The sequence below is a fragment of the Alternaria infectoria genome (assembly GCF_024043175.1).
Source record: "Alternaria infectoria strain BMP 0036 chromosome Unknown scaffold_9, whole genome shotgun sequence".
Taxonomy (NCBI): Eukaryota; Fungi; Ascomycota; class Dothideomycetes; order Pleosporales; family Pleosporaceae; genus Alternaria; species Alternaria infectoria.
In genome coordinates this window covers 860,588-874,041 of record NW_026250698.1, presented here as the reverse complement: position 1 = coordinate 874,041, position 13,454 = coordinate 860,588, and the positions used below count along the sequence as shown (strand labels likewise).

Here is a 13,454-nt window from a genome sequence, read left to right as displayed (position 1 = left end):
GACTGGGCGGCATGGTGGACACTTTAGAAGCATGTCACAGGAGCATGGAGTCCAACGCTGTTAATTACTGCATTTATTCGACTATCTAATTTCTTCCTTATCATCCTCCCTTGAGTACGATACAAGATGACTACCACGCTTGAGTGCGTTTCAACTTCAACGGCAAACCATCCTTGGGCTTGATAGCTGTAATACCAGCAGGTTGTGGCACATAGGTTTTATCTGCCATCTCAAACTCATAGCTACCCACAAAGGCGGAGATGAAAGCCCGTAACTCGACCTTTGCATAGCCCGCTCCAATGCACTTACGCGGTCCATGCAAGAAGGTCATGAAAGCGTAGTTGGTGTGTGCATTGCCATGATTGTTCGCTCGGCCGCTGTCTTCATCGATCCACCGACCCGGTTCAAAAGTATCGGCAGTCTCTCCGTAGAAAGACGCAAAGCGATTCATAGCCGCGGGAACAATCCACAGACGTGTTCCGGCTGGGATGCGGGTACCGACAACGGTAGTGTCTTCTACAGCGACGCGTGATGTGATCGGCGAGGTGGGCATGAGACGTAGCGTTTCGTTGACCACGGCGTTTAGGACGGGAAGGGTATCGAGAGTTGCAAAGTCGCTGAACCTTTCTGCATCGTTGTCGAAAAAGCGGTAGGGAATGTATTCGCGAATTTCGGCACGGAGCCGATCTTGCCAGGTGGGGTTGATGGCAAGTAGCCACAGAGCCCAGGTAAAAGTTGCTGAGGTAGGCTCGTATCTACTTGACTGTTAGCAGCAGTTTCTATCATCCATCGGTGCACGTTGACGACATACCCTGCTCCGATGATTGTCAGAAGCTGACCAACCAATTCATTGTCCGTTAGCGTTTCACTCTGTATGAGCTGCAATAAGAGGGCTTTTTGGCCGGTGCCTTCGGCAACTTCTTTCTTCCTCTCTTCGACAAAGGCAAAGCAAAGCTGTCGCAGCTTATTGCGAGCGTCATCAAGGTCCCGGTTAAATTTCCGTGGGAGGAGCTGTAGCACCCAGGCCGGCAAAAAAGCGTTGGCTATGAACAAGTGACGAACGCTTTCTTTGCTGCCAGTCAACAGCTCATATAACTCCGTGAGCTCATTCGGTTGACGTAGTGTGTCGAAATCCTTGCCCAATGCAGCGAGACCAATAGCATCAAGAGTACCTTTATTACCCCAGGGTAGAATATCCACCACGGTGTGCTTTGCGTCAGCTGAGGCGGTAGACCGTTCCATCGTTTCCACCATATCAATGGCCTTTGACCAGAAAACGGGGCAAAGATCTTGAACGGTTCGATGATTGAATGCCGGCTGAATGCGTTTACGAAGATATTTGTGCTCATCGCCTTCCAAGATGAGGAGAGACGGCCCCAGGATTCGGCTCATCAGTCGTCGAGACACCGCTGGCTTGGTGAATGAGTACGCGCGACGAACCAGCACCTCAGAGAGGGCCTCGTTGCTGACTACCAGGATATGATTGACGTTCATGAATCCGCGGAAGTGGATCAGACCCTGGTTCGGTACCGAGTTTGCCATATCCAAATAGGCTTGTCCACGGGGGTTGGTGAATTGAAGGAGCCCATGGCCTAAAAAAGGTAGTCCGCCCTGTAGCAACACTGTCAGTCATGCACCAAACATTTCATGGTAATATCTTACTTTTGCTGTGGGAAGATGTCGAAACGGGTTGAAAAGACGGGGGTGGATTTCGACCTTGTACACCAGGTAGATCACATAAACCACAGCCAGCGTCGCACAGAGCGCTGGTAAGGACAATGGAATCGAGGCAAATCGAGAGGAGATCATTTCTGTATACATGGCGAAGGTATGAAATGCTGTAGGAACCGTTACACGAAATGTGGGATATGTACACAGATTACGCCTGCGATCCTGATTGCGAATGACATCTGTTTTGCTAGGACGGGTTTTTAGTTCATTGTGTCCAACATCAATTTGATCGTCCCTGCGCCAACTCAGAAAAGAGTTCCAGGCTTAGAAGCGTCGCGAGGCGGACAAGACGCGATCGTTGGCGAACGGCTGACGTTGGCGAAGCTGGTCGGGCTAGATGCGGGTGGAACGCTGGAGGCAATTGCCCGGAATTTTGCAACCCAAAAACCCGATGGGTTGAAGAGAACCACCCGACAACGGCATGATTACATTCTCACCGTAACGCGATGATCTTGTGATAGCTCAATTGTACCAGTCTCGTGCTAGCCTGCTGCAGCGCAAGCTGGTATCGAAATCGCGGGCGGTGAAGGCAAGCGAAGAAGAAGAAGTCGAAGAACCCCCCATATCTTGATAAAGCCATTAATCTTATTTCTCCCACTGTCAGCTCAATTACTATCATCTCTCCAATATTTACTCCAGAAGAATAACCAGCTGAAACATGACGGAGATGCAAGAGAGACTTTTCATCAACAACGAGGTGAGGACCGAGACAGTACAAGACATGTCGCGGTATGGAAGCTAATGACCAAATGCAGTACGTCGCATCGCATACTAGCGAGAGGCTCACGGTGCACAACCCGTACGATGGAAGTCTTGTTTCAGACAAGATCGTAATAGCGCTAGAAAAGGATGTCGACTTGGCTGTGTCGGCAGCACAGGCGGCGTTCCCAACATGGCAGGCAATGACAGGCGTACAGCGCAGTGCGCTTATGCTCAAGTACGCCGATCTGGTCGAGAAGCACACTCAACAGATAGCCCAGCTCGAGTCGCAGTGTATGGGAGCGCCCATGATGCTGGCGACGAGGGTGGTGGGGAACCATGTGGCCGCTTTCCGGTATTACGCAGGTTTGACAGATAAAATCGGTGGCACTACTTACACTGAAGATGGCGATGGCTTCTTCAAGATGGTGTTGCAGGAGGCAATTGGAGTATGCGCAGGCATCGGAGCGTGGAATGCGACGCCCATCTTTTCGGCGTTGAAGGTGAGAATGCCGCCTATGTTCATTCTTCCAGGCGATTGCTGACTGGAGTGCAACAGATCGCGCCCGCTATCGCAGCAGGTAACACATTTGTGTTCAAGGCGTCAGAGAAGTCGCCGCTGGGCGCGTTGTACCTTGGACAATTGTTCTGCGAGGCTGGCTTTCCCCCAGGCGTGGTGAACTTTGTGTCCGGCGGGCCAGCGACGGGCGCTCTCCTCGCATCGCACATGGGCATTCGCAAAATCTCCTATACGGGGTCCGTCAGCGGCGGCCGTGCAGTACAGGATGCGGCCACAAAGAGCAACCTGAAGCAAGTCACACTCGAGCTGGGAGGCAAGTCGGCAGCACTGGTCTTTGACGATGCCCACCTCGAAACAGCCATTTCGCATTGCTCGCAGACATTCGCCCTCAATGGTGCTCAGGTGTGCTCCGCAGCCTCGCGAGTGCTTGTCCACCGCGACATCGCCGATGCCTTCATTGCGGGCATCAGCACTGCTTTCAAGCAGTTGGCTGCAGCCCACGGCGCGCCGGCGGAAGCCTTCTTTGGCCCCTTGGTTGACAAGCAGCATCGTCAGCGAGTGCAGGCCTTCGTGGATGCTGCCCGTGACGAGGGTGTCAAGGTAGTCGCAGGCGAGGTGCCTGACCACCCCACCGCCCTATTCATGCCGCCAACGATTCTGATCGATCCGCCAACCAACAGTCGCGCATACCGCGAGGAGATCTTCGGGCCTGTCTTGGCTGTGAAGACCTTTTCCACAGAGGAGGAAGGTCTTGCACTTGCCAACGATTCCTCGTACGGGCTCGCCGCTGCTGTCTTCACCTCCAGTATGCCGCGTGCTCTGCGTGTGACCCGAGCTCTCCATGTCGGCATGGTGGGAGTTAATAGCCCTGTCCTGCCCTTGAGCCAGCTGCCATGGGGCGGATGTAAGGAGAGTGGCTACGGGCGCGAGGGTGGAATGGCTGGTCTGGAAGAGTATCTGCAGTCCAAGACGGTTATGATCAGCATGAAGGACCCAACTTCCGCCAAATAGATTAGTTCGTAGCGTTATAGCTCTGACAATCACACTTCTTTACAACTTCTCGTTCGGTGTACTGCTCCTAACCTTTGCGTGAAGTAAAACAAGAAGCTAAGTGCGAAGCTGGCTCTGTTTTACTGTGCACTCAACTAACAGGAAAATGCGTCTAGTCTTATTCTGCGAGTTAAGGTATTACTTCTTATAGTTAGTCTAAGCCTTATTTTTCTTTAATAGCTTACCTAGCCTTATTAAGTAAGCTTAGAAAAGATCTTAGCTAAGACTATTATTTAAAGCTATACTTATTAACTTAGTTATATAGCTTCTAAAGTAGTACTTACTATTTTAGAAGTTTTTCTACTTTTTAGTAATAAAAAGTATAAACTAGACTTTAGCTTTTTAAATAAGATTTTTATTAGTAAACTAATAATTTTATAGTATAAGCTAGTCTAAAAAGAGTAAGGTTTATTACTAGTATATAAAAAGATATATTTCTAAAAGAGTTAAAATTTTATAAAAGTATAAGCTTTAGATAAACTAAGGCTTAAGTTTTTAGTACTACTACTTTTAGTATAGTTAAAGCTTTTAAAATTTAGAGTAGTAAAGTAACTATTTTATAAATACTAATATCTACTTATACTATAGTAAAGAAAATTATAATATAATTATATATTTTTAATAGCTTATAACTAACTAAGCTATAAATTATAAAGTAATAAAATACTAAAATCTTAGCTTATAAAATTATACTTTTATATATATACTTTCTATTTTTTACTTTTATTTTTATTTTATAGCTTATAGTAAAATTAAAAATTTAAAAACTTATTAAAGATATAAATAGTAGCTTAAATTTAATACTAAAAGCTATACTAATTAAATAAGCTCTTAACTATATTCTTACTATACCTTTTCTATAAGTTCTTTTAGTGTTAGTAAGTCTAAAGCTAATCTTATTACTAGTTATACTACCTTACTACTTTACTAAACTTAATTAAGCTTTTTATTATTACTATATTAATTATTTTTCTCTTAAACGCGTTACTATTACTACTTTTATAAGTTCTCTTAAAATTATTATTTTAGAAGCTATTATAAAAGCTATTATAAACTACTATATTTATACTATACTAGATACTATTATAAGTACTCTAAAGAGCTACTTTACTAGTACTTTAAAGCTATATGCTAGACTTATTAATATTTTTATTACTTTTATTTCTATTATTTTTATTTTTAATATTTCTATTTTTATTATTTTTATTATTTCTATTACGTATATAGCTAATATAAAACCTTTTATTATTATTTTTTTTAGCTTTACTTTTAAGAAGCTTATTAGTAAGATATATAAGCTTTTTAGTAGTTATAGTTTTTTATTTATAAAAAAGAGAAACTAGAAAAACTATTTTATTAAAGACTATTTTATTAATAATTTTACTAATAAAATACTACTAATTATTTACTATATTATTATTTATAACTAAGTATATAAAGTAAAAAAAATAATAAATTTACTTTTTTTTTTAGCTTTATAAAAAGCTATACTTTTATAAAGAAATACTTTAGCTAAAATACTTTATAAAAGTAAAAAAAGCTAAAATAGTAAAAATATAGTATTTATAGATTACTTTATATAGTAAGATACTATTTATTAAATAGTAGCTATAATAAACTACTATAACTTTTATTAAGACTTAAAGAAATAGTTATTATATTATAGTTATTAGCTAGTTAGAGAATAGATACTATAAAGCTTAGTATAGTATTTTTATTACTACTATATTATATAGTTCTTAACTACTACGTAAACTTAGAAGTATATTAATATATATAATTATAGTCTATATAAGTATTAGTACTAATAGTAATATATACTAAATATCTTAAAATCTTAAAATCTTCTAGCTATTTTAAAATAACCTAGAAAGCTAAACATTTTTTAATATCTTTTTACTAAATAGAGTCTATAAAATTAAGTATAAAGCACTATTTAAATAAGATTAAAAAAAGTAAAGTTTATTTTTTTATAAAAAAAAATTTACTTTTTTTATATTATAGTTAAGAAATTAATTATAGTACTTTTAGTAGCTCTACTATTAATAAGTAAAATAATATAATTATTAAAAAAAGTTATAACTAAGTAATATAATAAATAAAAAGAAAAAAATTAGTTTAGTATATTACTTTTATACTTACTACTACTTACGTAACTATAATATAGCTAAAAAAGCTTTATAGTTTATAAAAATATACTTAAAGTACTATTAACTAAACTAAACTATAGTTTTACTTTATAAAAAAAGAATAACTTATATACTTAAATATTAAGGTTAGAATAGGCTAGAATAGACCTAGTAGTAGTAGTAGTAGTCTTGTTCCGCGCTCGCGGCGTACGTATACAGGAGCAAAGCACATAGCCAAGGTGAGATCATTGTATAGTGCCACAGATGCTAAGTCAAGCTGAGGACACTGCAAGGCATAGATGTCGAGGTTTGATGTGCACAGAAAAGCGTTGGCGACGTACTGACTGCGTGAATGTTCGCATCAAGAGGTGCAGCGTGCCAAGTCTCGGAGCTTCGCTAGCCCAAGTGGTCAAAGCTCTCAAATCGCCAGCCATCCGCAACATTGCTACAAGCACCGATCTCCACATATCGAGGTTTATCAAGATGAAAACACTACAACACATTGATTCAACTTTTTAATATACACCGTCTGAATTGCTCACGCGTCTAGAGTTCTACTAGATGCCTGCCCGTTCTTGGAACCGAATGTACAAATTGGGTCGGTTCAGAGTCTGAAACGATCTCAGAAGCCCAAAATGGGGATCCAGACTCCACAAGCGATTCTTCTTACCTTCCACTCCCTCGGTCTCCAATTCGAAGTCAAAAGACCAAAGTAGATGTGCGATGGTCAATCGAATTTCGAAGTAGGCCAAATTCTGGCCTATGCAAAGTCTGGGCCCGGCCCCAAACGGCGCGGACGCAGACAGCTTGTCGTCCTCAAAAGCTGGGTCCCAGCTCTCGTCGGGGTTGTTGCGCAGCCATCGCTCGGGGTGAAATTCATTGGGCAGATGGAAGTTACGCTCAGAGCGTACTGACGCCCATGGCGACGTGGAGACTGCCGTACCTCCCGGCACTACAAGCGGACCGATCTGCGCACCCTGCGCCGGGGTCTCGCGTGGAAGACTTGAGCTGACCGGTGGGAACACACGCAATGCTTCTTTGATGCATGCGTCGAAATAAACCAAGTCTTCCAACTTTTGTAGTGTAATGTCACTTGGGTCTGCGAAGGTGGTACGGATGAGGGTAGCGAGGCGCTGATGGATGTCGCGGTGGGTGCTGAGAACCCACATGAAACTGACGAGAAGGGAGGAAGTTGTTTCGGAGCCGGCAACGATGAGGGCCATCATGTCGAGGTAAAGCTCGGTTGGCGAGAGGGACTTTCGGGCGTCCTGGTTGCGTTGATAGTGGTAAACTATGTCTTTATGGTCAGACTTTTCGTCGGCAAGACCTGCTTCAATGTTAGCTGACTTGGACTTTGTAGACACATAGCAAAAACCTACGCTCGAGAGTCCTTTTCTTCGCGTTTACGAAAGAAATCATCCTCCACTTCATTGCTTCCTTCGGCATAAGTTTGAGCGCGATACGGTTGAGCAGTGTACCCACTCCCGCGACCCTCCGGACGGCCATGTCCAAGTTCGAAGTAACAAGAACTTTCGTCGTTGCCTCTGCCCATTCGGTGGCAACACCACTGTCCAAGCAGTGGAACGACTCGCCGAAGCATATATCGCCGATTATATCGAATGTTGTAAAGGATACTGTACTGCGTTAGACCATGTTACTGTCCCCAATGACAAGACAGATGGGAGAGGAATTTACACCAATCGGCCATATTCAAGGCTTTGCCGTTCTTTCCTCGTGTCCGGATTACGTGTACCAATTTGGAAATCTGAGTCTCGAGTATCTCCTGCTGTGACACAAGCGCAGGCTTCGTAAAGCCAACTGCCATTCCACGTCGGTGTCTCTGGTGCTCAGCCCCCTTTGAGAGCCCGATCCCGATACAGCCATCGACGGGTGTTGCAATGCCAATGAAAATAGGTGACTTCTCCAACGCTTTGCCATGCTGAACCAATCTGTTAGCCGAGACTGCACTAAATATATAGGTGCTAAAGGTTGGACTTACGCGAAAACCGTATATCTGCTCCGCTCCATATGGTTCGGCAAAGCTCAACTCATTCGGGGAGGTCCGAACGATTGGTCCGTATTTCTCATGCAACTTGTAGTTGTACAAGTGTTGAACACCGCGGAAGACTGCGATTGCGCTCGGGATATTCGACACGCTGTTGAGCCATGGGCCTGGGTATTTCCTCAAAGGATGCATCCATTGTCGATAAACAGCTGGTCCTATGACGGACACCAAGATCTTCAGGCACGAGTCAGTGTTTGCTCTATGCGTTGGCGCATGGGTAGCTCACCACCAAAAAGATAGTCCACCCCACAAAAGGGTGGTGCGAGAGGGCGAGTTCGAGCACAGCCATCACCGCGAGGAGGATGCTATGGTGGAGGCCTCTTCAGCAAAGCAGAATAGAAGTGACAAGAGTCTGAATGAATGAATCTGGGAATTCCTTGTCAGGATTCTCTTTGGTAGTTTTGGAGTGGATCGACGTGAGTCAGAGAACACTAAGGACGGTCAACGGCACATATATCAACTGTGTTATTGATAGCAATACGTCGTCATCTTGGTAGACCATAATGAACCGAATGATTGATGCCGGAGTGCGCGGGTACAACGGTTGATACTACGTCATAACGGGGGAGAGGTTGACATAATATCCCGCGGCCTGATTCAACGTTGATTTTGGGTTTCGGGTCATTCACCATCAGATCTGACCCCACGCATGAGTCGCAGATGGGCGATTGATGAAACACTAAATACGCGATTTAATTGTTTTTTGCGAACGACATATGCTACGAAGATACCAGAATCGGACAGGTATGCTCTGATATAAATGCAGTACGCCACATCGTGATCATAATCTCACACCGCTACAACACTTCGAAGCACTCAACTCGTATACTGAGAAACTCATTCAACATCACCATGTCTGCCTTCCCGACGAAAGTTCTGGCTAATGTCATTGGATTTGGAATCGTTTGGACCGGGGTCTTGATGTTGCAGGTACGTTCAAGTCAGCATGAGTAAACATCAAGTACAACGCTGATTTGAAGACAGCGATTTCGCTCTCAGGGAAAACAAGACTTTCTTCCCATAGATGATCAGAAACCCAAAACGCACTCTGATCAAGCGACTCATAACAAAACCCACGTTGTTAATGAGCGCTGGTATTACCCACCCGACATTGCGGATGATTTGAAGGATATCGACCTTCCGTTCCGGGTCAAGGAGGAGATCTTTGCCACAGCTTGGGAATACACTCGCTGTGTTATTCCTGAATACACCAACTGGTCCCGATATGTTGCCTTCATGCGCATTATTGTGATGGGCATCATCGCGGAGTTCAAGGGTGACCTCATGGACGTTGCCAATGACGACAACGTCGTGGGTTACAGTCTGACCGGAGTATTGAACACATTATGTGGAGGCACAGCAGGAGGGTAAGTTCCCACCATCAAGCATTTTCGACTTCCCAAGTTCCTCTGCTAACATGTTCGCGTTTTCAGTGAGGAGATGTGCCGCGAGTACCGCTGCTTCCTGTTGATGTCGTCGCAAAAGTCCCGCCACCAGACAAACACTATGCTGTTCCGTCGTTATAGTGTCGCTCTATCCAAGGGCCCTTGGCAATTCTTCCGCATGCGCGATACTGACGCGCTCGCCCGCTTCACTATTGGTGTAGCGCTAGTCTGCAACGACCTCGACAGCATCTGGTTCACTGAGGAGCAATTCGACATCATGGCCGAAATCGGGAATACCATGTACGACGGTATCTCCTACTGGAAGCATCGTTCCGAAGGAGAGATCAACAGCACCTTCGCATATGTCCCGGAGGAGAAGCGCGTCTTGGCGTACCACAAGTGCCGCGAGGCGCTCTGGGCTCTGGACGTAGCGTGGGCGAGACAGCCCGAGCTGAAGTGTGTCATTAACTTCCTCCGCTACTTCGGTGGCCCAATTCACATGATCATGCGACGATACCGCTTCGTGGAGGAGGGTCTTACCCTGGGCCGACCCGAGGACCAACGCGTCATTCAGCAGACACGGAGCAACGTCAAGCTCTGGAACAGACTAGACGAACAGAAGAAGGCCAAGGAGCAAGAGAAGATGAGTGTTGAGCAGTACCGTCACGTTCTGGCGAATGAGAAGGTTTTGTTGTTCAATGGCCTTGCGCCAATGCTCGACAAGGCCGAGCAAGGCCTGTGCAACAAGTGCAGCTACCGTGAGACCTACGGTGCCCCGCAGGCCCATACCTTTGGTGGAGTTGTTCTGTGCAACGACTGCCAGCAGAATTGGGGTGATTATACAGAAACTGTGCTACAGCGCATGGTCACAGCCTTCCCAGAGGCAGCTGAGACCGTCCGTGTCAGCGAGATGCGATCGAGGTCTTCAATGGCACCGTGAGGATCGCTCGAAGCTTTTGACGAGAGGGTGGTGTGTTGAATATGACATCGCGGTGCCGTTTGTCCAGATTGTACTTGTGGAGAGGGCGCATGCTTTTGTATATGATTTGTTCGGGAGATGTTAGAGAGGCAGACGACAGTAGTGAAAATGGTGGGAACGAGCGACCTCGCCACGTCTTGATACCAGGCCGGTTCTATTTGTATAGATAGTTCAAATGGAAGTTTTGCCCGTACGAAGTGGTTCTTTGAACGTTTCTCTACAGAGAAGAGTTAAAGTTGTCGCTCTTGCTGCTCTTGCCGAGAAGGCTCAGATCCCGGGATGGCTGGCAACGCTATCTTCGTGATGCTGAAGCCAAATGTAGTGTGGCGCGCATGCTTATTTGGCGTATGAAATATATTGCAAGACAGTGCGCTGTGGTTGCGACAACAAATGCGCAGGTGTGCAGTTCGGGCTCAATGTGAGAAGATGGTGTATCCTGGGTGCTGTTCGGGGGAATCGAGTGTCTTGCGCTCACGGGCGGTGGCGGCGCCCCTGGAGCAAACCTCGGGATCCCGGGAGTGGTGGGCCCGTGCCCGGATGCTATTGGACACAACCTTGGAATCTAATGCCTGACTGCGTCCTTCCAACCATCGATATCAACAGCTGGTCTCATCTCGATGCTACACCAATCCGTGATGGCTCTTGGAGAACACTCCGATGTCACTCGATGTGTCTCTATCCACGCAAAATAGCACAAGCATCATCAGCCTCACGGAGTCTTGTTCTCGCAATCTCCCGACGATGCACACGTCAAGAACACACCATTCATAGCAAATGTTCGATATTACTACGATATACATCCGTTTATCTACGCCAGGTAGCAAGTACAATGACCGCGAAAAGTAAGCCAGTACTGCGCTAACACATTACACTTCTCAAACATCCTGATACACTTCGCAACCCCCCAATGCTGGATCAGACGCGAAAGCCTCAAAGACATCCTCGCCAACGTTCAAGAACAAGTTGAGACCATTTTTATACCAAGAATTACCAACCGCGTCGCCACTGGGTACAGCTTCGGTTAAGACAAAGAGGTTGGGTATGGAAGACGACGGGATATAAAATGACGGGCTGAGCGGTCCCAGGTGGAACTTCTCGTATCCCAAGTGAGCGACAGAGCTGAAGATAAGGTGTTCGTCACCACCTTTGAACGCAAAGGTGCGCGACGGGCTATCTCTGAACGTCGCCTCGTAGGTAATCGCATGCATTGCGGTGTCATCATACTGGCCGAGGGTTTCTGTGACTTTCATGGCCAGGTTGATGGGGTCTGTGGCGTTGGCTGGGTTACTCTCTGCATCGGGAGAGATCATTACGTTGACGTATGGTGAGCCCAGGAGTCCGTCACGTACGCCTAGAAGCCAGCGGAAGCTACTCGATAGGTGCAGGTCGACTGGCGGCCGCTGGACATGACCGCGAGCACGATTGAGGCACCCCCAGAAGAAGCCAATCAGGACTGCCTGATCGGTCAGGCGCATTGAACCTTTTGACTGTAGTTCCCTGAGCTTATGCTCGACTTCCGTGGCGGGTATATGCAAGAGGTGGTTGTAGATGGTTTCCGGATCCGAGGCCTGCGTGGCATCTGCATCATTGGACTTTAGTGTACGGCGATACGGGCCGCGCGTGGGAAGCGTGCGAGCTTTCTCAAGGAGCGCAGGGCCCTCTTTTTCGAGATCGATTTTAGCAAGTTGCTCGTTGAAGATGTTCGGCTGCCATGACGGCGGGTTCGGGGACGCATCCTTCTCGCTGTGAAACATTTGTCCATAAGTCGACGACCAGCTTCCCAGGAACTTTGCCGCCGTATAACCATCAGCCAAGCCATGTTCAAAGTCGATGCCGAGACTGAATCCGCCGCATGCGAACGCCGTGAATTGGATTTGGATGCCAGGCGGCTGAGAAGATGGAGTTGGAAACAGGGCCCGGATGGAGGAGGGGGAGTAGTCCCATAAGAATGTCGATTCGTTCAGAGCGGCAGGTGGGAGCAGGCTGCGAATGCGCGACTTCGTGCTCGCTTCAATGAACTCTACCGCCTTGTCGCTAGGACTACCCCATTCGACAGTGGTCCGTTCGTACTCTTGCTCGTGTTGCCCCGAACTTGAAGTCTTGCCGGTTTTCAAGGTTCCAACAAATCGTGGGTAGACATCGAGTGTTTTGGAGAGACTCGCAGTAAGGCGCGCGATGAGGTCTTGGGGCGGCTGCTTCGGCTTCTTGAAGAGATATATCGTTGGGACTGTACGACGGTAGGCATACCATGCGTCCAAGATTGGTAAAGCCGCGGACTGTGGTGATATCTTCTCGTAGGACTGGGGCCAGATCTCGTGTATTTTGACAATGTCGACTTTCATCTTTGCGGATGACGAAGTTCGATGGAACGATTACACTCCGCCAATAAGATAGTATTAGGGCAGAACAGAGAATCCCAACAACGATTAAGGGATACTGTAATTACCAGAGTAGTGGGTGTTGGCCCTTGCGCGAAAGGGCAGGTCGCCAATTATGCGTATGCCCCGATGATGCTCGACTCATCCTGTATTTCATGACTTTGTCCCGAGGTTCTTGGAGTTGCGATATTCCTCATTCCGGATCATCTAGTTGCGTAGAAGTCGTATGGAATTCGGAACATGTGGTTGCGTCGTCGTGCTTTGTCCCGAAATGCGATGGTAAACAATATCGGGCTAGTTGGCGAGTCGACCCTAAACACCGTGTTTCATTAGATCCGACTTCTAGACGACGCGACTGCCCATCGCGACGAAAGAACAAACCGAAAAAAAATAGCCCGTTGGTGTGCCGCAGGAAGGGAATGGTGGGGATTCGCAACTACCCCGAAGGTCGAATTGATCACGTGAGGCGGTGGTCTATACCAGCCCTGGAGGTCAGCAACAATGACAGCAACATTCCG

The 13,454-nt window shown here is 46.3% G+C and overlaps 5 protein-coding genes across 5 annotated transcripts; 2 read left to right on the top strand and 3 right to left on the bottom strand.

Moving 5' to 3' along the window:
- Positions 1 to 130: 130 nt before the first annotated feature.
- Positions 131 to 1,542, bottom strand: J4E92_006243 (uncharacterized protein; the record flags this gene model as incomplete). Its single annotated transcript, XM_051497614.1, has 2 exons — positions 131 to 755; positions 812 to 1,542. 2 exons carry the CDS (start codon positions 1,540 to 1,542, stop codon positions 131 to 133), a joined length of 1,356 nt encoding a protein of 451 aa, XP_051352261.1.
- An 847-nt stretch (positions 1,543 to 2,389) lies between these two features.
- On the top strand, positions 2,390 to 3,961 carry J4E92_006242 (uncharacterized protein; the record flags this gene model as incomplete). The annotated part of the gene is made up of 3 exons (XM_051497613.1): positions 2,390 to 2,428; positions 2,487 to 2,933; positions 2,990 to 3,961. The coding sequence occupies 3 exons, from the start codon at positions 2,390 to 2,392 to the stop codon at positions 3,959 to 3,961; spliced, it is 1,458 nt and encodes a 485-aa protein (XP_051352260.1).
- A 2,725-nt stretch (positions 3,962 to 6,686) lies between these two features.
- Positions 6,687 to 7,954, bottom strand: J4E92_006241 (uncharacterized protein; the record flags this gene model as incomplete). The annotated part of the gene is made up of 3 exons (XM_051497612.1): positions 6,687 to 7,456; positions 7,509 to 7,763; positions 7,825 to 7,954. 3 exons carry the CDS (start codon positions 7,952 to 7,954, stop codon positions 6,687 to 6,689), a joined length of 1,155 nt encoding a protein of 384 aa, XP_051352259.1.
- A 1,092-nt stretch (positions 7,955 to 9,046) lies between these two features.
- J4E92_006240 (uncharacterized protein) lies at positions 9,047 to 10,519 on the top strand (the record flags this gene model as incomplete). The annotated part of the gene is made up of 3 exons (XM_051497611.1): positions 9,047 to 9,124; positions 9,179 to 9,561; positions 9,628 to 10,519. The coding sequence occupies 3 exons, from the start codon at positions 9,047 to 9,049 to the stop codon at positions 10,517 to 10,519; spliced, it is 1,353 nt and encodes a 450-aa protein (XP_051352258.1).
- Positions 10,520 to 11,433: 914 nt separating this feature from the next.
- J4E92_006239 (uncharacterized protein) lies at positions 11,434 to 12,900 on the bottom strand (the record flags this gene model as incomplete). The annotated part of the gene is made up of 1 exon (XM_051497610.1): positions 11,434 to 12,900. One exon carries the CDS (start codon positions 12,898 to 12,900, stop codon positions 11,434 to 11,436), a length of 1,467 nt encoding a protein of 488 aa, XP_051352257.1.
- Between the last annotated feature and the right edge of the window lie 554 nt (positions 12,901 to 13,454).